This window comes from Torulaspora globosa, chromosome 8 (assembly GCF_014133895.1).
Source record: "Torulaspora globosa chromosome 8, complete sequence".
Lineage (NCBI taxonomy): Eukaryota > Fungi > Ascomycota > Saccharomycetes > Saccharomycetales > Saccharomycetaceae > Torulaspora > Torulaspora globosa.
In genome coordinates this window covers 577,364-598,424 of record NC_050734.1, presented here as the reverse complement: position 1 = coordinate 598,424, position 21,061 = coordinate 577,364, and the positions used below count along the sequence as shown (strand labels likewise).

Here is a 21,061-nt window from a genome sequence, read left to right as displayed (position 1 = left end):
TTATCGTGACTTTACAAAATCTTTAGATGTATCTGCAGTTATCTCATTTGTAGGAGTCTTGGATGCCATTGACGAGAGCGAAGGCACTAGGTTATCTGCAGCAAACTTTTTGATCTTCTCTAGATTATAAGGATCGCCTTTGCACAATTGGAGGAGAATGGTCACTGTGTCATCGTAATTTAGCAGCCGGTGTGCATTATAAAACTTCTCAAATAAGCTGATCTTAAAGGATGCGTTCTGTGGCGAGTACATTAAAATCAAGTTAAGGAGCAAGGGCCCAGTGCTGGCGTTATGGATTGCAATTTTGTTCTGACCGAATAGAAGAACCATCAACAGGTCGTTTTCCTCGTGTCGCAGACTTCTCCCTAGGTTCGGGAAATCTCTCGCTCTGAATGTCATATTTGAAGGGAACCGATGATCTATATCCTCCAGAAATACTTTCCATTTCTCACGGAAATTCGTCTTATTAATGGTGCCCTTTGCGAAGCTTTCAACTTTTATGCGCGACAGTTCGTAATCCAGCGACTGGCGCTCCTCTATGGGCAAACTTTTCCCGTAGATCCTCGAGAAATATTCGTGCAACTGCGCTGGTATGAAATGGTTTCCTTCGTTCAGAGACAGATTGCCAATATCACATAGCAACGATGCCTTTATGATCAGCACGTTCGATCGTAGCACGTACCGATACCATATATAAGAAACAGACGCCATATGACCCCAATGGCAGCTTCTAGCCAGATATGTCTGCAGAAAAGCGTAGTCCATGTCCTTCGGTGGGATAGATCGCACCGTCTTCAGCACCTTGTCGAATTTTCTGTTAAGGCAATCCAGATACAGCGCATTCCTGGTAGCCTGGCTCAAGCATTTCCGGGCCAGCGGACTCTTGTTCATAAGCTCAGCCTCAGGCTCTACTAAATGCGCCTGAGCAACTATGAGAAGGACTCACGATGGGTTGAAGTTGTAGAGTTGATGAGTTTGCTCATCAATAGATGCCAGATGTGAAAAATCTGGCCTTTAAAATTACTTGAGCGTAGATGAACCTCCAAAGAGCGAAGAAGTAACAGAAGAAGACGATTTGGAGACTCATTTAAGGTCTCAAGATGTTGAGAACGTCGATCTTACGCTCCACTGCGAGAATTGTATGTCTATCTAGGCTAAGTACCGAGATTTTAGCATATTCTGGCTCTTTCGTATACTGACAGTACGTTATCAGACAGCTAGAGGCGGTCTGGGACCAGCTCAAGTGCCTATTGCATTCAGAGCATCAAATTTGGTAACAATCCGTTACAATTCTTCGGATGCTGGTAAATCTTCTATATCCGAGATACAGACTCAGCTGCCTTCTATGGATGAGTTGAACAATGTGACGAGCAGCATATCTGAGCAAGCTTCTCAGGTGATCGGCGAGGCATCTAGCCACATTGGGTATCTGCAGAGTATTGGGTTAGCCAAGAGTTGGTGGTGGCCTCCGGACTTAGTTCAGCACATGCTGGAAACCGTGCACGTTTACACAGGCTTACCTTGGTGGGGAACGATTTGTACTGTGACGATTGCCGTTCGTCTGCTAATGTTTCCTCTATATGTGAAGTCGTCTGATACCATTGCTCGCAATTCTCATATAAAGCCTGAACTAGATGCCATAAACTCGAAGCTAATGTCCAGTACTGAGTTGTCTGAAGGTCAGAAATACGCTCTGCAGAGGAAGAAGCTTCTCAGCGACCATGGCATAAAGAACAGATGGTTGGCGGCGCCTATGCTACAAGTTCCTGTTGCTCTGGGTTTCTTTAGCGGTTTGCGAGCCATGGCAAATCATCCTGTGGATGGGTTTGTCAACCAAGGTGTCGCTTGGTTTACCGATCTGTCACAGGCAGATCCTTACCTTGGTCTACAGGTTATTACTGCCGCTGTTCTTATCTCATTCACAAGACTTGGTGGAGAGACCGGTGCTCAACAATTCTCTCCCGCTATGAAGAGGTTTTTTACTATCTTGCCATTAGTTTCTATTCCCGCAACAATGAATCTTTCCGCAGCTGTTGTGCTATACTTTGCTGTTAATGGTATGTTCTCAGTTCTTCAAACTCTAACTTTAAGGAATAAATGGGTGAGAAAGAAGCTGAACATTGCAGATGTCGTGAAGCACCCTCAGACATCCGATGGTCCTCCTAAGGGCATTATTGAAACCTTCAGAGAAAACATGGCCAAAGCTAGAGAGCAAGCACAAAGGAGACAGGCCATGCAAGACAAAGAGAAGGAGCTACAAGAGTTATCGAAAGAGCTGAAGAAAAATTCCAAGATCAAAATTGTTCACAAGTCTGATTTCAACAGATCGAATTAGCCGGATGTCGCCACATATTGATCTCTTGTAAATAACCTTTAGGTAAACTAAATCACAACATTATCAGGGCTGATCACATAAAGATCTCAATTCTTCAATCATGGTATACTTGAAACGATAAATTGTTGAATGCAACTAAATTCTTCACGACATGTATACATAAACATATATATCTTTTAGGAGGAAGAATGCGATAGCACATTCATCGAATGCTAAAGTGAGAAGCCATTATGCAATGCAAGTCAAACACTAAAATAGTCGCCAGGCGACTTTATGAAACATTGCAAAATACTTTGTACAGCCCCCAAGGTGGAGCCCATGCTGTTCGTCAGATCGTCCTGATTAATAAAGCTCATAGAAAATACAATCGCCAAATTCGATGCGTCCATACGATTCTTATGCATGTGTTGATGAACTTTATTCAAGTGAAAAAAGATCAATTTCAATGTGTGATAATAGCAGGATGGTAGCTCCTGCAACAGGGCTATCATTCTCGTCCTGTAAGCTTCTTCAGTTATTTCGGAGGTCTTCAGCTGGAAGGCCAATTGAACAAAATCATCAATTCTCTCATTCGAAAATAGACAATCGGGCAGCTCCCGCAGATACATCTTGAAGCAGCCTGCTATTGCATTGATCTCGAACCACCGGTCATCCTCCAAAGTGAAGGAGTTCCCGACAGCCCCCTCTTGATCAAAAGCGTTCTTTAAGGCGTTTACGCTACCCACTGAACCTGGAATTCTATAAAGCCCGACTTCCTCGAGGCCTCGTATCTCTATTTCCTCCAGTAGTTTCACTATAATAGTGGGGATATTCGTACCTTCTCTTTCGCATACATCTTCAAGCGGCACCCCAAAGAGCTTATTGTGCGTTTGGCCTCTATATTTCTTCGAGTGAAAGGCATACCTCTTTGAAGCTTTTATCATCTCAATCCACTCCACCAGGTCCCTTCTGTTCGGAGCCTGGAACATGTGCTCATGCCCATCATGCATCAAAATTTTGAACGATGAAAGGTGTGCTGGATCTCTTTGATGATTAACAACCTCTATAATAGACTTTATCTCGAAAGTTTTAATAGAAAAAACGGGTTTTTGGTCTTGCATTGTTGACGGATCCAAAGCTGGTAAATTATCAGGAGAAACAGAGCCGTCATCTTGAATGCCAGGAATTAAGATGCTACTCAGGGAGCTGCTTGAGGCGGAAGAGTTAAATCCTCCGATGGAAAATGGTCTTTTAAAGAATCCACCAATTTTTTTTCCCATATGATTGTGTCCTGAAGTTGAGATGACGGAATTTCTGGAGCCATAAGATGCGGCAGAGCTCCTTTTATCCCTAGAGGTGTTAGATAGTGAAGATGAAGCGGCAGAAGAAGGAATTTTCGATAATGGCGGAGAAGCCACATCATTTCTTTGCAAGCTTGGGATAATAACAGAGCTTCGCTGCTTTCGCTGGATCATCTGCTGAAGAATCGCCGATCTTTTTATATCGCGTTCCTGCGCACTCAAGATCTCGATTTTCTTGTGATCACGCTTAGTTTTGTCTATCTCCTGTGCCAGAATCTCATTGAAAAGTCCTTTTTCTTGATACTTTAACAGCTTGCCTTCGGCCATTGCAAGGTTTCTTGCGCTTCGCTTGAAAGCTTTTGCAGGATCGATGAAACTTTGGAAAAGTGAAATACTAAACGGGATATTGCCATGGCTTGTGATGTCCTCCTCAAGCGAGGCAGTGAGATCAAGAATATTTGAAACAAAATTGTTAACAAATCTTCGCTTATCGAAGTTGATAAGTTTAGAATTCATTATACTCATATTCGGAACAAACTGGGAGATCTCTAAGAGGCGTTGCACAATCCAACCTGGACACGGACAGAGGTTCTTGGGTTTCAACATATGGGCTTCATCAAAGTCACTAAATGATTTAATATTCTCGTCATTAATTTCGATCAGTAATGTACTTATCTTTCCTGGAGAACGGTGTCGGGAAGATGATAGTAATTCGTAGGCGGAGCTCCAGGCATGTTCGTAATATCGAGATTCAGGTGATACAGTAGCATTAATAATAGCAGTCTCGATAAACGATGGGATATGGGGGGAAACTGAACCCTCGCCGTCTGCTTTGAAGAGATCAAGCGATGAATTTTTCCAACGCACGTACTTCAAAATTTGTAGCACAACAGCACATGTATTGATACGATCTTCTACGGATTTCTCGAGATCTGTAACTTCTATCATGAAAAAAACTGTTAAGGACATATGCAGTTTTATCAGAAGCTGTATTGCTTCAGGTAATTTGTTGAGTACTGGTTGAGTCCCGTCCGCAGGGTTACCATCAAGATTGGATATCCATGCGAAAACATTGGAAACTTCTAAATCGTCTAAGCGTGCTGATCCTGAGGTAATAAGATTGTACGAGACTGAATGCAAAGGTAAGCAATATAACGACGTGAGCGACTCGCATGAAGTAGCTTCTAGTTTTTGAAATGTTGCGAACCAATCCTGCTTGGTGGCAAATTGAAACTTCTTGAAAATAAAGTAGTCCATAGAATAGATCCAGTTTATGATGCTCTCATATTGATCAAATTTCAATTGGCGAAAGCTGGTGATCATTGGATCATCAAAATCATTGGAGCTCAGGTACTTGTTATAATCCGTGAGCGACATCTTATGAAAAGAGTTAAGCAGACCTGTAACTTTCCTGAAAGTTCTGTCGATACCCAAAGGTCTGTACAACTGCTTTTGGTAGCAACTTCTTACAGCGTTGAAAAGATCATGTAAACTGGAGACAAGGCTCTCTATTTCACTCAATTCGTCGACATGATCACTCTCTTTAACTTTCCTTATTCGTTTAGGCCATTCACTAGTGACATCTTGCTCCATGACTTTGAGAAAATCCAGGAGAGTTGCATTTGACTTCATATCGTCAGTGAAGTCAGCGTAATGGTGTTCAACCAGATTTAGCAATGCCTCGGCAGCCCCAACTTGTATTTTAACCCAGATTAGTGCGCTAACACTGTCATCGTTACCTACCTTTGTATCCCAAACGGGGAATTTTTTACCATTTTGAATATTCTCGAACTGTTGAACCTTGGACCCACTAGTAGCGTTCAAACACTGCGATATTGAGAAGGCGCAACTTTTGGCCCCTACATACCGCCTGGCTAAATTTTCGATCACTGATGTTGTAGTTGCGAAGCTTTTATATGAATTGAAGAATGTTTCTGTGTAAACGTCCATGTCCATGGTCAATTTCACAAATGCATAATCAAGTAGCCCTATAGAGTCTGCTTCCATAAAAGAGCTGCGATTGGCGCCTAGTTGCGACCGGTGTCTCTTGTGTTGGTAATACTTTTCCAAATCTTTGGTATCTATTAGCTTGGAGAATACACTAGCTGTCAAAACCAGAAGATCGTATAGCCTTTCTAAGGAGCCTGATTTTAGCACGACCTCAATAACAGATTCTTTCAGAGTCTCAGATACTTTTCCTATATTGCTGAAAAAGTCCATATTCTCAAGTGTTCGGCTTAGTCTGCTGGGAGTGTCTTCAATGTCCCTTTGGCTTACATGGTTGCCATTATTCAAAGATTGCTGTGAGAATCTTTTGGGTGTTTCTATGACCACACTGGAAGGCCTCGAATTAACATCAAAATCATTCAATGATTTGAAAATTAGATCGTCAGCGACATGAAAAATGTCACTGTCAACATTGAAAGCATCACGGATGCATTTCAACATATGCTGCCTATTAGATTGTTTCGAAGAGAGTTCTTTCATCAATGGCGCATCGATTTGCTCGAGCCCCGTGATATGCTTCTCCGCCCACACAATTCTATTCGAGTTGTTGGGCGAACTCGATGATAAGCAATCTGTGGAGAACTGTCCAGCTGAATTGAAGCTTGATTCAGAAGGGCCTGAACGGTCATTAGACGGATCTTGTGAATCCGAAGCGCCCGCCGCGCCTATCAATGAATCCTGGGGAAAAAGGGAGTAGCTCGGACAAACCTCATTGAATAGAATTGGAAGAAAGCTACCACTTGAAAGTGGACTACGTTGAACTCCAACGTTGGAGTAGCTTTCTTGGTCTATTTGTGGTGGTTCATAGGCAAGACTTAGCTTCATAATGTCATCGATATTTAAGCAGGTCTGAGATAGATGGTATCTCCAAAACTGACATATATTGCTTTCATCGGGATTAAAGTCTTTAGTCTTGGAGTTAACTTCGCCACTGCCAGGCTTTATTTTCTGTAAGCGTTCCTGCCATTTGAAAAAAGCATTCTTGGTTCTATTGACTTTTCTTTCCAAATATTTAAACTTTGTGTCTGAAGGTAAGTCATCTGCGTGTATCATCAGATCACCAAAATATGAGATGACGTTGGACTTGATAAAAGGATTATCCAGATTTGGCGGTGCTAGAATGAAGACGCTGGTGGTAGATTTTGAAGATAAATGTCTTCTATCCAGTTGAGCAATGGTTGGGATCCAATCTTTAAAAATGGTCCTCAGTATGTTCTCGGGGACGTGTGTCCATAGAGACTTCAGTCTCAGAATAGGTATAGAGCAGACAATTGTCGCAACAGCCAACCAAGAAACCATGTCACCCAAAGCTTCAAATTTTCCACCAAATTCAACCCATTTGGTGAGAATTTTAGCTCCAAGTTTCGCATTTCGATTGGCCTTGCGGTCATTTGACAAAAGATGACAAGTCAGCAGTCTGCCTAAAAAGTGAACGTTCTTCTGGTTGTTAAAAGTTAAAGGATTTAGCGCAACGATATCACCGTTGATGTATTTGCAATCATAAAGAAGCGAATAATCAAACCGGGGTGCCCATACTGCATCAAATTTCAGATTGATTTCATGCACTTCCATCGCTAGTTTGTCAAGATCCATTATTAGGAAATCCTCAACGGTCATCAAATCCCTTAGAAGTTTGGCTCTCCGATTTTCAAGTTCTTTATTAGAATTGCCCTGTGATACTCCCATTCGATTGAAGGCGGTAATGTTACTGAGTTCATTGTGCTTATCGGCGACAGCAATTTTCAGGTAATTCGAAATCTCGTCATTATGCAGGGATATAGTATCCAAAAGCTTTATAACTTCTTGGAAGGTTTCATCATCCAATAAAAAACTTGGGAACATCTCTAGTATCGTCTTCACCACTAGTCCCAGTCTTTCGGTCATCAGATTATCAACTTGGGGTGAGATGTTGCAGTACTGATTTGAGCTGTTAGAGACTTTCGAAGGATGTTTAGTAAAAGTTAGTCCAAAACAAGTGAACATTCGTAAAAACTTGCTGAAATAGTCTATCAGAGGCAAGATGAGTATGAGATTGATAATACTCCTCTGATTCTTGATATCATTGGTTGTACCTTTCGAGTGAGCGAAAAGTACTGTATGGCACAAGCTCTCCACATTTCCAGCGACAATTTTACCGCCACTATCTAATTTCGCTTTAGGGTGGGGATATTGATCGCTCAAATATTCGATAGCGCATGATTGTTCCTCAGGTTGTTTCTCGGTAATGGTTCCTGATGAGCTGCTCGTAGAAGGTAAAGTAGCATCTTCTCTTGAACCACCAGCAGCGGGATCAAAATATTTCACATTGCTAGGTAAACCACTTTTATAAAAATTTAGTACAGGCCCCTTCAGCTGCGCTCGATGTACCCGATACTCTGGGATGTTGTTATGCGGCTCTGGAGCGTCATGATAAAATCGACTTTCTCTATTAGTGTGTGAAGAATGACCAGCGGATCTCAAGTGATGAGTTGAGATCGAGGCCGACATGTGATTTGATCTGTTGAGCCATCCCGATTTGAAAACGATCGAGTCATAATTATCCTTATTAAGGCTCACCCTGTATTCTGTTGATATTGCAGTGTTAGCTGATGATCTGATGTTCTTTTCCTCATCCTGCTTAGAATTCTGATCCCGCGCATAATTAGACTGTTCTGTCGAGGGAGGATCATCTCTGGCTGAACTTTGGTTTCGGTTAAGATTCACTTCAGAACCATTAGCATTGGTGTTGACATCTGTCTCTGATGAAGAACCACGGGTAATCGATCCAGAAGAAAACATCGAAGTCTCTTCAAAACGATGACCTGATGATGCTATGCTTTTCATCGACTTGCTGTTAGAATCTAACAAATAAACGCTTCCCGAAGATCGATTATTGCTTGGATTAGAATGGTTTCTCAGCGAAAGGGTAGCTGAACTCTTCCGTCTATTGTTATAGGCTTCCTGATGTTCGTTCCCGCTAGCATTCTTTTCCAAAGGACCATGACTACTGCCCGAAGCATTATTCCTCTTCGATTGCAAAGTCGATGTTGAGGGTGAAAGTGAGCGTGTAGATGATGTATTTTTCGAACGACTCAATGATGAAGAGACACTGGGAGAAGTACTCCCTTGGCCGGAGTGTTTTTTATTCTTTGACGGCCATATTAATCCCTTCATAGCCACCCCACCTTCAACTCTTAAAGTTCCGTGGTGAACAATGAATACAGTCCCTCTAGAGACTCAAGCTTGGGATAAATCGATTCCTGGTATTGATTGAAACGAGGAGAACGGCTTTTTCCGTGAGGCGATTTCAATACTACCACGCGAAGTGCCAGCTAGGTAAATAATGGAACCAACTCGCAATCCGTTGTTCGACCATTGTGAGGGTAATTCACCAACTTTGACGTGAAGTCCACGTTAAGCGACGTATTTTGTCCATCGTCCTCCGTTAGGACAGGGAAACCGCTCAACGCGGAATGTGTCGCCTACATCTGAAACATACTGGACAAAGGAGCATTCAATAGCATCTGCGGTCTTTTGATGTTAGTGAGTCCTCGTATTACATCAAACACTGCAGATATCTTGACGATTATTGTTCTCTCTTTTTTCTTTCTTTCTTCTGGTGCTCTCTTTCACCTGCTAGGGCATCGCTAGCAACTTTCGAAGTTCCTAGCTCTTGTGACTTTAGGCATCGAAATAACGTCTCGCTGCCTCACCTCTTGTAGTTCATCTTCTTTGCTGCTGCATTTTTTCCGGTCTGCCTAGAATCCTGGATTCCTAGTGCTATTGTCGGAATCAGTAAGCAAATCACTCCTTTGTAAATCCCAATAACTGAGTTTTACTAGGGATGTCCCTAGGGTTTGCGACGGCGGTCAACAAGTTTGTTTGTAGTGACTTGTGCGACTTAAAGTCTTCCCTTGTTTACGCTTTATTACCTCGGCGGCTAAATACTAAGAAAAACGGCAAGCGCCACCGGCTTTTTAAAGATACTCACTCATACAAGACAAGCAGTTGTATATTCAATATTATGTTACTTTAAAAGATAACAGCCGGCCTTTATAAAGACATCTTGGCCATTTTTAGAGCTCCCTCTTTGGTCTTTGTTCCGCCAATGAAGCCAGCAGCATGGATAAAGACACATTCTGGGATTCCTGATTTTTCGCTCAGTTCCTGGTCTCTCAGGCCTCTTAGAGGTTCTGGAAGCCCTTTCCTGAACTTGTAGGAGTTCGCAGAGATTGGTATGGTCGAGACTCTCCAAGTCTTGCTGCTGTCTTCGAACAAGACGAACTGGATTTCATCGACGATGCCCATTTGCTTTTCCACTTCGAAAAGGTGTTCCTTCCACGGGCAGAATTGGTCCAAGACAATTATTTTCCCGCTCTTGTCGACATCCATACGGCTCTCTAAAGCTTTCTGAACCAGGCTTTTCGCTGGTAGCCACGATTTTCCATATCCATTGACTAAATCGACGAAGACACCACCAATGAAAGCGCTGGCTTTGAAAAATTGTTCGTCATATTTTTCTGGCGAGCAATCATCATTCCAATTAGGGTTCATATTGCTAATGATACCGGGAATAGTGATAGCAGAATCTGAAAACTTCGGCTTGATGCTGTGTTCTTCCGCATCGAATTTGCTTATACCATTGTCATTGGCATCCAGGGCCTCGATGAACTGCTTGTATACCTTCAGATACAGGATGCCGAGATCGCCATCACTGACGTCGCTAAGGACAGTTTTGATGATTTCACGCCCGAAATGCTTATAGACCAAACCGGCACTAGAAAGTTTTGTCTTATGATTATCGTCGAATGTCTCGAAGAACTCACGCTGATGGTGGTCGAAAAACTTGACACCATCGTATTTCCCGCTGACATCCACTACAATATCGCTTTGATCCCAGTCGGCAGGAGTTCTCGATCTTACAACCTTGGCGTCATTATACCGTGGTAACAATTTCAGCATGTAAACAGCGAGCGCTTCATCCGCGTGGAAGGACCCTGAATGAGTACAGATTTGGCCTACCATTTTGTCGACTTTCAATCTCTTGAAGTTAGACATCTAGCTTAGAGTTGCGAGTGAATCTCTTCATCCCATCGAGGTCCTCGATTGTTTTCGAAATTTTTTCATGAGCCGAAGAAGCTCATCGCCTTAAGACAATGTTCAAACCAGACTCACACGCAAGAAGGAGGTCAGCAGAAACCGTTAAATGGGTCAGCGGGTGATATGATAGGTATAACCGCTAGTGATCAATAGCTGGTTCATATCGGCGAAGCATCACGTGTTTAGGCCGGGTAATATTAACAACTACTGCATTTTACCGGAGGTTTCTTCTGCAATGAGTATTACTAGAGTGGTGTCTGAGATGCTGAGGATATTTCCCACTACGATTGGGACATTGCTGAGACTATAGTGTTCGGGCATGAAGTTTCCCTTTAAGTATACCAGATCACAGCTAGAGATTTTCAGGTTTTCGTTCTGTTTGCTTGCCCCTGTTGCGGTGATGTATTACATCGGCACTGATACGGATAAGAAGCTTAATGTGCCAGGATTCTATCCAGATCCTGAGACTCTGAACAAGATACCCAAGGAGCCGTATGAGATCAAGGCAGAGCTTGCGAGGATGAAGAAAGAAAGGCTCGAGAAGAGGCTCCGGTTAGAGAAGAAGCTAGAAGAAGAGCTTGGAATTGACATTCAAGCTGAAAAGGCAAAGATAAGGGAAGAGCTTGCACTAGCCAACAAATCCACATAGGAACCCAGTTTGGGCCGGTGATTGGAGAAGGAATTCCTTGCATGTACATAGAGCCTTGGAGAGGCAGGACACGATATCGAGTGGCTACAGGCGTCGAGGGTTGGAGAAGACATGAATGACACATATGTAAGCATCAATTAGATTCATGGGCCATAAAGTTAGGATATAAGTCACAATCAACGATTTCAATTGTTGTTGATAATGGATGGATATTGACTGTTATTTAGTGCTTGATGGTATCCTGTCAGACATATAGCGTCGATAGTGTTCTCATGAACAGGACTAGAAGAAGCTCAATAGTCTCTAGTATTGCCTCAAGGACCGGTGGACTCGATTACCAAGAATTGCCGCAATTACTTGATGATAGCTATCTGTTAAACAAACTCGAAAAGCTGGCACTAGTGACCGAGGGAGGTCCAAGGGAATACAAGCTTACTCAATCTTCCGAGGAATCTGCAACACTAGACCGTTATGATCGGTACAATCGGTATCTGCAAGAGTTGAACGTGAAAGTTGAGAAGTACGACACTATTTTGCGACAGGTATCCAAAGTTCAAGACCATTTGGAAGAAGCGATTGACACCTTTGGACAAATCTCCTCCAGCTCTAGCGATTTTATCGGAAGAACTAGGGATACCTATGTAGAATATGAACAACTGTCCAAGTTGCACCGAGATATCCCCAGGATTATGGGATATTTTACGGCCCTTGATCCAATAATGCGTCGTTTGAACTATGCATCATCGCCAAATCTAGTCAGGAAAAACTCGTTTAACAAAATGCTGGATACAATTGATCAGTCTTTGTTTTTCCTTGAAGATCATCAGGATTTAGCAGAAGCGGAGATTTACAGCATTAGGTTCAAGCGATGCCTCATTAAAGCATGTGAGCTGATTGCAAATTATCTGAGTGGTATGCTGAGGCAGACTTGCAGTGGTATAAACGAAAGATTGAAATCGGCCTCCTCTTCATCGCAAATCTCTAGAGAAGCGCTTGTGTACAACAAATTTGAGCAGCTTTCCCAGGAGTACTACACGAGGATCGCAGAACTTATATCAAGAGTTCACAGTGTCAAACATACAAAATATCATGACGAACTTGGCGCCATACTAAATGACTGCTTTGAGAATTACTTTCAAACCCGCACGAGTTTGTTGACCCCAATCATCCGCCACTACCTCGACGAGACATTTGATGGGGACAAGATGAATCTGGTATATTTTATTCAAAACAGCAAAACTTATTTTGAAAGACTGTGTAGCGATGAATTTGCCCTGTTTACGAAGTTTCATGGCAAAGAGTATACCCGCGAGAGAGCTACCCAATGGTTATGCCAGCTTTGCGATCCTTTATATGATTCCGTGAGAGCAAAAATTCTGAGAGAAACTGATATCTCGATGCTCTGTGACTCTGTTACATTGTTTAGGCAGTATTACCAGTTCGAGGATGGTTCTGAAGAATACCGCGCCCAATTCCCAGATGTACAGTTTGAGAAAATATTTGAACCAATTGTTCAGAAGTTGCAGGCGAGGTTGATACTCAGGGTACAAATTTATATCCAGCAACATATTGTAGGCTACATGCCGTCGAAGGACTCTTTCATCATCTCTCGCAGGAGAAGCAGACCGAATGAGGAAGCGAATGTTCGTGAAACTAAAACCGATCCAATAGTCCAGGCTTATCTGTCTAATGTCACTCAGCATTGTGCCGACAGCGATAAAGCATCTGTGGTCGATAAACTCGAATTGTACTATCCTCCTCTAATCACATCGTTGGCTCTGCTTTCAAAAATATATGAAATGCTGAACGCCGCGGTATTTGACGATCTGGCTCACCACATCGTCCATGACTGTATACTTTCCCTGAGAAAGGCCTATAACACAGTCAAAACCTCCTCTGGCGGATCTAATAACCTGGATATTAAGTTATCTTACTTGAGCAACTTGCTGTTGCTACGCCAAGAGATTCAGAATTTTAATATTCAATATACAGTGAATGAGACATACCTCGACTTCTCCGGTGTGGAAGCGTTCTTCAAGACAGGGGGCCAGAGCCTGAGAGGTCAAGAGTCTTCAGTTATTGGCATGGCAAAGGCACTGGTTCCTAGAGTAGTCAATAACATGGTTGATGCTCGCTCAGAGCTGATTAGCGAACTGCGTACCATTATTCGAGATTTCACTGAAACAGCTTCCGCTCAGCTCTTTGGCGCAGCCCTTGATGTCGATAATTGCGATTCAAGATCCATTGTGGACAATAACTACACCCTTCGGTCGCAGTTGGAGGAAAAGCTGCCTCGAATCCATGCCCAGATCTCGACGTTCATCGAGGACCGAGATGTTGTAGCAAGTTTGATGGATGCGATTCAAGAGGTCGCAGCACAGCACTACAGTGAATTCTTCGAAAAAGTGAGCGAGGAAGCCGATAAAGGCGTCCTGAATAAGTCTGCAATATCAGAGTTGATGTACGATGATGTTTTTATTGGCTTTGTTAATGACATTATTGGCAGGCTAACAAGAAGAAGAGTAGAAGATAATGAAGGGCTATAGACTCGGTGAATCTGCGCCCGTCGTCAACTCGTTGCTTGACAATTTACTTAAACTGTATAGACTGGCATTCATCCGAACATGACATAATAACGATCCATCAGCTGTTCTCGTCCTCATCCATAGGATTGTATATATTCTTGGAGAGTAACCTATTCAACTCTCGCTTGATAAATTCCACTTTCGATGGATCAACTAACAAGTGAGTATCATCCAGCTCTTCCAGAATAATGTCACTTCGTTCAGCGTCGATTTGCATTATGAGCGCTTTGATCGAGGGATCACATTGTATCAAAGAGCCACGTCTAGCTCTAGCCATGATTCAAGCAATCTTCTCTTCCGGAACGTTCCTTGACTGCTCAAATCTCCTACAAATGAATAAGCTGCTGCTGCACTGAGCTGAAGAATGCTGAAGAAACTGGTAGAGCTCTTGAAATTCCAGCAAGTTCACTTATGTTAAGGTAATAAGCATGAAAGAGTGTCCTTTATTTGAAAAAGTGTCCGTATGTTGCTGCAAGACTACCAAGGCTACTCACTCGTCTTTAACAGAGAGAGAAAAGCCACGATACTTGATTCGGAATCGAGAAGTACCGGTTGCAAGAACGTTGATACTTTGACTCAATTCCTCCTACCTCTTGATTCTTGAGATAAGTCGGCCAATGCTGGCGCCACAGACGTCGTATGGCAGGCACAGTTGCCGCATATTCTCACTGGGATTACAAGGCAGATGCAAGATATTGATCAAATAGCCACCCGGCAGAGCTAAGAAGACTCGTCTATGGGTCTTGTCAAGCCAATTCTGCTATCGCGTGTTAAAAGTAAACAGCTTAGCGAAGTGCAAAGGTCGGTCAATAACTGCTAAAACTGAAGAGTAGGGTCGGACACGGTGACGAATGTGTGCCTTTAACAATCCAAATTAAGCTGATGGAAGATAATCATGGATACAATGGGGTCAGCTCCATGCCTATTGAACATAAACCATCGGAAATAGAGCTTGAACGCAGGGGAGCAGCAGATACTGGTAAGGAAATTATCGAATATTCTGATGAAATCACTGAAAAGCCAGCAAGAAGTAACGAAGAGCAACCAAGTGGGCCTGAAGAAGACAGTGAAAGTGATTCGGATGAGGAGGAGACTCCTCCTCTGCTCAAATATACCAGACTAAATAAGCTGCCGACGAATTTCTTCAACCGAGATTCAATATCAGCATGTTTATTTCAAGAGGAGTTCTTCGCATTTGGCACTCATTCAGGACTGCTACACCTGACATTGCCAGATTTCACTCCCATCCAAACTTTGAAGTTGCATCGCTCATCGATCCTTTCGATTCACTCAGATAACATATACTTTGCCACAGGCTCGATCGATGGGACGGTGGCTATAGGACTGTTGGAAGATCCTTCCAACATAACATCGTTTGATTTCAGGAGGCCAATTCAGGCTGTTGTTTTGAGTGAAGATTATGCGACACATAAAACTTTCGTCTCTGGCGGAATGGCTGGTGAAGTGATCCTTTCTCAGAGGAATTGGCTAGGCAACAGAGTGGATACAACGTTGGTCAAAGGTGAAGGGCCTATTATGGGGATCTTCACAATAGGTGATATCATCCTGTGGATGAATGATGCGGGAATCACTTTTTGCAGCATTCATTCCAAGACTCAGCTTCTTAATGTCAAGTTTCCAAATGACGGGAGCGATGAAGTTCGGCCTGCTTTGTATAAGCCCCATGTCCACTTCCCCGAGAGCGATAGAATACTTGTGGGTTGGGGAAGACATATTTGGATGTTCAAAGTGTCTTTAAAAAGTAGCATAGATTACGGAAAGAATCTGGGCTCTATTCTTTCCAGTGCAGCATCGAGCTTGAGGGCTATTCCCGACAAGAAAGTCGAATTAGAGCATTATTTTCAGCTGCGATTACAAATAGCAGGTGTTGCGTCTTTTAAGGACGATCAAATTCTGTGTTTGGGATTCGACATTGAGAGTAAAGAAAACTCGAATATTCCAGAACTGCAGGTTATAGATGCTGTGAGCGGCCTAGATGTTTACAGCGACGAGGTGATATCTAAAAACTATAAGAACCTATCGCTCAATGATTACCATTTGGGTAAGCATATTAATCAAACTCTACCGGAGTATTTCCTCATTAGTGCAAAGGATAGTATTCGAATACAGGTGTTCTCCTTGAATGACCATTACAATTGGTATCTCACTAAAGGTAATTATCTGAAAGCTTGGGAAATAGGAAAATATGCTGTCAGCCCAGACGAGCGATTGACCACTGGCTTTAAATATGTTTATCAGCTTCTTGATGATGAGCAGTGGGAATGTGCAGTTTCTTTCATTACCTCGTTGATCGCCAGTAATGCTAAAGAAGGACAGCAGATGGATCGGCTCTTGGAAGAAAGTCGGAAGGTGTTCATGATTTTCATAGATAATGGGAAGGTGGACTCTCTAACAGAATGTATTCCAACAGAGCCACGACTTGATAAATCGATCTATGATGCCATACTGAACTACTACTTGGAGGAGCGAAAGTTGGAGAAATTCATGAACTGCATCCATAAATGGCCGTTAAACGTTTATTCATTTCAAGGGCTTCAAGATCGGCTAGAAGAAAAGATTGAAAAACACGATACGTTTGAAAATATCTACAGAGACGCCATTATTCATATGTATTTGATTCAGAAGCTTTACGTTAAAGCCGTTCCCCACATGATCAAGAGAAAAGACATCAGAGTACTAGACATACTTCTTACCCATAACCTGGCTTCGCAAATTACGTTAAGCATCCTCGATTTAGTTCTTCTACCGTATGATGATAGCATAAAAAGCCTGAATAAACTGTCGATAACGGATGCCCAGAAGATTTTCCAAAAGCCGATAAACTTGTTGGTCTCTAATCGACACAGCTTCCAAACCAGCAAAGTGGTTGACACTCTGTCGAATCCGAAAGAGCTGGGTCTGATCCTCTTCCTTTATTTAAGCAGACTCTCTGTGATCGATCCCGATTTGACTGCAAAGTACGAGAATGATTTAATTGGCCTCTATGCTGAGTTTCAAAAAGGCCAGCTTCTAGAGTTCCTGAAAAGGAGATCTAATTATGATCTCGAGAAAGCCATTGAATTTTGCTCCAATCGTCACGGTTTCCATAACGAATTAATATATCTTTGGGGTAAGATCGGCGAGAACAAGAAAGCTTTGTCACTGATAATCGATGAACTGAATGACCCTAACCTTGCCATAGAGTTTGTGAAAAACTGGGGTGATGCTGACCTATGGGTGTTTATGGTCAGTTACAGTATGGATAAGCCTAAATTCATTAAAGCGTTGTTAGATTCTCCTGATCAGTTCGGAAAAACGTACCTTGAGGTAATAAGGGCAATGCCGCCTGATTTGCATGTTAGTGGTCTTAAGTCAACGGTCGTTCGAATTTCCAGGGACAACGCCTTGACCTTACAGGTCAGCAGAAATGTTTTCAAGATAATCGACGATGAAACAAGAGAATACGGCTTGGAATATTTGAAGTATATGACTATGGGTAAGGTCTTCCATGTCGAAGAAAAGAATCGTTGGAAATCATAATGTCTGCAATGTCCTTGTTTGCCATTGGCCCAACTATGTAGTATTATATGGTTACAGCAGAAACGGTAGTCAAAAGAATGATGAATTACCTGGCAACTGTAGATCTACGGAATCGTGTAAATTCCCAGAGGATGAGAAATTCGTGCTATTTGGGCTTGAGGGAGATCCGCCAAGATATCGGTCTAGCTGGACTTGCCCTCTTCTAGTCTTCATATTATGTTTCTGTTTTCTGACTTTCTTTATCTTTTTCAAAAGGCTATCGTAGTTGAACTTGATTTCAGCGATTGCAGCATCAGAGAAGCTTAGTTCACGAGTTTCAGTATGCTTTAAAATGTTTCCCAAAGATTTTGCGATGTTGATGTTTGACTGAAGAGTTGCACCTGGATTTGATTCTAAAGGGAAATCAGGCACTGATGGCGGCGTAACCTCCTTATTTGAAGCTACCGCACTGTCGAGCAGATGATTCAGTGCTGGATCCCCAAATGGAACAATCGGTGCAGTATTAGCTGCAGTACTGTTAACTGGAACGGCCGTATTTGTGTAAGATGATTCAGCTTGCCTAGGCTGCGTATTTAGACCACCAGTAGTATTATTGGCTATATTGGAGGCAGCTGATCCTGAAACTGCTGGTGGAAACATATCATCGAAGTAATCGGATGGCACAATAGAGGCGTCGATACCAACAACCCTTAAATCAAGAACTCCATTTTCTCCGGTGAAAAGGTTAGGTTTGTCGATCAAAGTGCTGACGTTGTAAATTTTATCTGTGTTTTCTTGGGTGTAATTACCATCCAGGATTTTGTCGAGGTTCATATCATAACTGTTTTCCACGTTTCCTCTTTCATGAGGGTTTTGTAGCATGGCAATGTTATGAGGATCGTTCGACGTATTGGATACTATATTTTCTCTGCTCAAATCCTCATCAGATTCTGATTCGAGATCTGCAGTATTCCCCGCTTGATTTAGACTCAAGTTGAGGTTGCGGTCGTTGAGAAGATCAAAATTGGAATAATCGGTTATTTGGTTCAGTGTTGGAGTGGCTGACCGCTTGCTGATATTAGGATCTGGCTCGACAAGGTCGACAATCGCACTTTCTACTAGCTCTTCTGTACTCAGGAAGTTGGTATTCTTGTTCTCGATATTCAAGTCCAGTAGCATATCGTGATCCCACTTCTTCTTGCAATAGAACTTATCACATAAACTATTAAGTTCTGCTTCCAATGCTTCATTTTTCTTGAAAGCCATGCTCACCGTTTCATCTAAACGTATCATTTCAGGAGGTAAAATCCCGGAACTCTTCCAGTTCGCTCTGATGGTCTCGACAGGTATACCCATCCACGCTTTTTTTATGAATTTAAAAGCATTCGACATAGTCAACTGACTTTGCTCGAATGTAATGTATAACTTCTTATTCGTCTTTTTTTCAAGCGTGCTCTGTAAATCTATCAGTGCTTGGTATTGTTGAATTCTATATCTTGTCTTAAACTCATCCAAAACTCCCCAGTTGAATGGTAGAAATCTAGAGTTTGCCGAAGTGTAGACCAATTTAATGTTCTTCAGATGAGGATTTATTATCCTGTGTGAGCAGGAATCGTCCAATATAATCCAGATATTCCTGTTATCTGCTGCCAGTCGCTTGTCCCACCTTGCCAACCAGTCGTGAAACAAATTACTTGTAAGCCATGACTTCCGGTTACTGTGATATGAAATTCCAAACCTACGTGCCATCTTCTCACCTAACAAAGATTGCGATATTGGATCTGATGGCTCCTCAGGAAAGTAGTTCCTGAAGCTTCGGTAACTGTTATATTTCCCCACGACTACCGGTTTCAGCTTCTCTGTTCCTTCGACATTCGAGCAAAGCATCACCGTAGCTACTTCTATGACTCTTTGAATCTGGCTGGCCTCGTATTGGGCGTAATCCAATGGCAAGTTATACGCCAGAAATGTCTCATCCAAAGTGAAGATGTCTTGGGAAGGAATGGTCGCAAATATTTGCTTCAAAGCGTTTCTCTCCTCGAAAGTCCAGATCTTTGGTGGTTTGGGTAGTTCTTCGTCCAAGTTCGATATATTGATGTCCATTTTGGCCAGAAAGTTATTAATCCACTTGTAGGAGAACGAGCCGTTACCCTCGCGATGTTCTGCAGGGATACGATACCAAACAGATTGTGCTGTATCCTGTATGATCGGCGAATTGATGGGTATACCATTCCATATGCTCTGCGACACCCACTCCTGCAAGATCAGACGTACCAGTACGTTATTCGGCTTTCTAACCCGGTTTGCCGCTTTCTCGTTATCCTTACAATTCATGTACACGTCTCTCTTGGCCAGCAGTCGTGAAATGGTGCCCTGTGAAGGAATCTTGGGCAACTGAAAAGTTTCGTATGCCCATCTTGCCAGCTCCAGCTGTGTCCATTTTGGATGCCGCTCTGCCATAAGGCAGATGTTGTATCTCTGTTCAATTGAAAGCATAGCCAGTAATCTTCAACTTTCCCGAAACCTCTGGTACAACTCAGTATATATTCTTTGCTCTTCGATCCAATCTATCGTCCGCCAAGTTTTACCAATTCACGCAGAACAAGCCTGCAAAAAGCGTCAAAAACTTCACAGTGCGAAACTCAACCGATATATAAATCTATAAGCACTTTCAACAGCAACAGAGCTCTTCAGCTGCCAGAGTTGTGATGACTTTGACTCAGTTTTCTCCGAAGATGCCCAACGTCTAGCAACGTTCGAGTTCCCGGTAGTCTGCTATATGAAAAAATCAATACTAACGACCTCTAAAATCAACAAAAGCTCCAAGATCTAGCAATTCCTGCTGGCTCAAAGTCCCTGTAAGGACTATGGGAGCAGCCTGGGATGGCAGGTGCGCAGTCCGACAAGCTGGGCAAAGATTGAGTTCTTTCAACGTATGTACGTGTATATCTCGAGAAAAGGAGTTTAGCTGCCTCTGTAGGTGGTATAGCCGTAGTTGCTGAGCAGCAAGGGTATGTGATAGTGTCTGGAGTCCTCGACGGTGAATATCACGTCAGCGAATGGGTGAAAATTCGTCTGCCCCAGCGATTTGTAGTATTGGCCGGCGTGAAACCTTATCTTGTAGGTGCCAGGTGGCAGCTTTTCCCAGTGCAAGCGGTCACCTGTTGTGTCTTGAACGACGCCTACTTCTTCCAGTTGCTGCCGTTTCGAGGGCGTCGGGTCAAAAGTCCACCGTGGAACTCTTCCATCTGCGTCTGTCCGTGCCATGGCAAAAGGTTCGAGAGTACTAGCTTCACGTAAGAGCCCAATTCCAGTGGAGGAGGCTTCTTCGACTAAATCGATCTTGTAAACGGAGCACACTACATTGGCAGCAGGTTTCCCCGTAGCTGTGTCGAGAACGTGGCATGTAACAGGGGGTCTCTCGCTCATAGTGCAATCCGCCGGCTTCCGACGGCTCGGGAGTCCCTCTTGGGCTGAGACGGCGAGCTTTATATGTCAAATCCTGTCCATTATTGTTGGCTGGACCTTATCGACACGTCGGATAACACCGAAGGATCAGCATTAACAACTACTAGACACGACGAGTAGCAGCAAGAGACAGAAGGAA

General features: G+C 42.9%; 10 protein-coding genes across 10 annotated transcripts; 4 read left to right on the top strand and 6 right to left on the bottom strand.

The window, feature by feature from the left end:
* PET122 (Pet122p) lies at positions 1 to 891 on the bottom strand (the record flags this gene model as incomplete). The annotated part of the gene is made up of 1 exon (XM_037285734.1): positions 1 to 891. The coding sequence occupies one exon, from the start codon at positions 889 to 891 to the stop codon at positions 1 to 3; it is 891 nt and encodes a 296-aa protein (XP_037141630.1).
* A 454-nt stretch (positions 892 to 1,345) lies between these two features.
* Positions 1,346 to 2,335, top strand: OXA1 (membrane insertase OXA1; the record flags this gene model as incomplete). The annotated part of the gene is made up of 1 exon (XM_037285733.1): positions 1,346 to 2,335. The coding sequence occupies one exon, from the start codon at positions 1,346 to 1,348 to the stop codon at positions 2,333 to 2,335; it is 990 nt and encodes a 329-aa protein (XP_037141629.1).
* A 242-nt stretch (positions 2,336 to 2,577) lies between these two features.
* Positions 2,578 to 8,775, bottom strand: BEM2 (GTPase-activating protein BEM2; the record flags this gene model as incomplete). The annotated part of the gene is made up of 1 exon (XM_037285732.1): positions 2,578 to 8,775. One exon carries the CDS (start codon positions 8,773 to 8,775, stop codon positions 2,578 to 2,580), a length of 6,198 nt encoding a protein of 2,065 aa, XP_037141628.1.
* Positions 8,776 to 9,654: 879 nt separating this feature from the next.
* MYG1 (Myg1p) lies at positions 9,655 to 10,659 on the bottom strand (the record flags this gene model as incomplete). The annotated part of the gene is made up of 1 exon (XM_037285731.1): positions 9,655 to 10,659. The coding sequence occupies one exon, from the start codon at positions 10,657 to 10,659 to the stop codon at positions 9,655 to 9,657; it is 1,005 nt and encodes a 334-aa protein (XP_037141627.1).
* A 361-nt stretch (positions 10,660 to 11,020) lies between these two features.
* PET100 (Pet100p) lies at positions 11,021 to 11,350 on the top strand (the record flags this gene model as incomplete). The annotated part of the gene is made up of 1 exon (XM_037285730.1): positions 11,021 to 11,350. The coding sequence occupies one exon, from the start codon at positions 11,021 to 11,023 to the stop codon at positions 11,348 to 11,350; it is 330 nt and encodes a 109-aa protein (XP_037141626.1).
* Positions 11,351 to 11,583: 233 nt separating this feature from the next.
* Positions 11,584 to 13,896, top strand: COG3 (Golgi transport complex subunit COG3; the record flags this gene model as incomplete). The annotated part of the gene is made up of 1 exon (XM_037285729.1): positions 11,584 to 13,896. One exon carries the CDS (start codon positions 11,584 to 11,586, stop codon positions 13,894 to 13,896), a length of 2,313 nt encoding a protein of 770 aa, XP_037141625.1.
* Positions 13,897 to 13,993: 97 nt separating this feature from the next.
* Positions 13,994 to 14,212, bottom strand: TFB5 (TFIIH complex subunit TFB5; the record flags this gene model as incomplete). Its single annotated transcript, XM_037285728.1, has 1 exon — positions 13,994 to 14,212. One exon carries the CDS (start codon positions 14,210 to 14,212, stop codon positions 13,994 to 13,996), a length of 219 nt encoding a protein of 72 aa, XP_037141624.1.
* A 605-nt stretch (positions 14,213 to 14,817) lies between these two features.
* Positions 14,818 to 17,475, top strand: VPS41 (Vps41p; the record flags this gene model as incomplete). The annotated part of the gene is made up of 1 exon (XM_037285727.1): positions 14,818 to 17,475. The coding sequence occupies one exon, from the start codon at positions 14,818 to 14,820 to the stop codon at positions 17,473 to 17,475; it is 2,658 nt and encodes an 885-aa protein (XP_037141623.1).
* A 69-nt stretch (positions 17,476 to 17,544) lies between these two features.
* Positions 17,545 to 19,950, bottom strand: PDC2 (Pdc2p; the record flags this gene model as incomplete). Its single annotated transcript, XM_037285726.1, has 1 exon — positions 17,545 to 19,950. One exon carries the CDS (start codon positions 19,948 to 19,950, stop codon positions 17,545 to 17,547), a length of 2,406 nt encoding a protein of 801 aa, XP_037141622.1.
* Positions 19,951 to 20,418: 468 nt separating this feature from the next.
* HG536_0H03220 (hydroxyisourate hydrolase) lies at positions 20,419 to 20,883 on the bottom strand (the record flags this gene model as incomplete). Its single annotated transcript, XM_037285725.1, has 1 exon — positions 20,419 to 20,883. The coding sequence occupies one exon, from the start codon at positions 20,881 to 20,883 to the stop codon at positions 20,419 to 20,421; it is 465 nt and encodes a 154-aa protein (XP_037141621.1).
* Between the last annotated feature and the right edge of the window lie 178 nt (positions 20,884 to 21,061).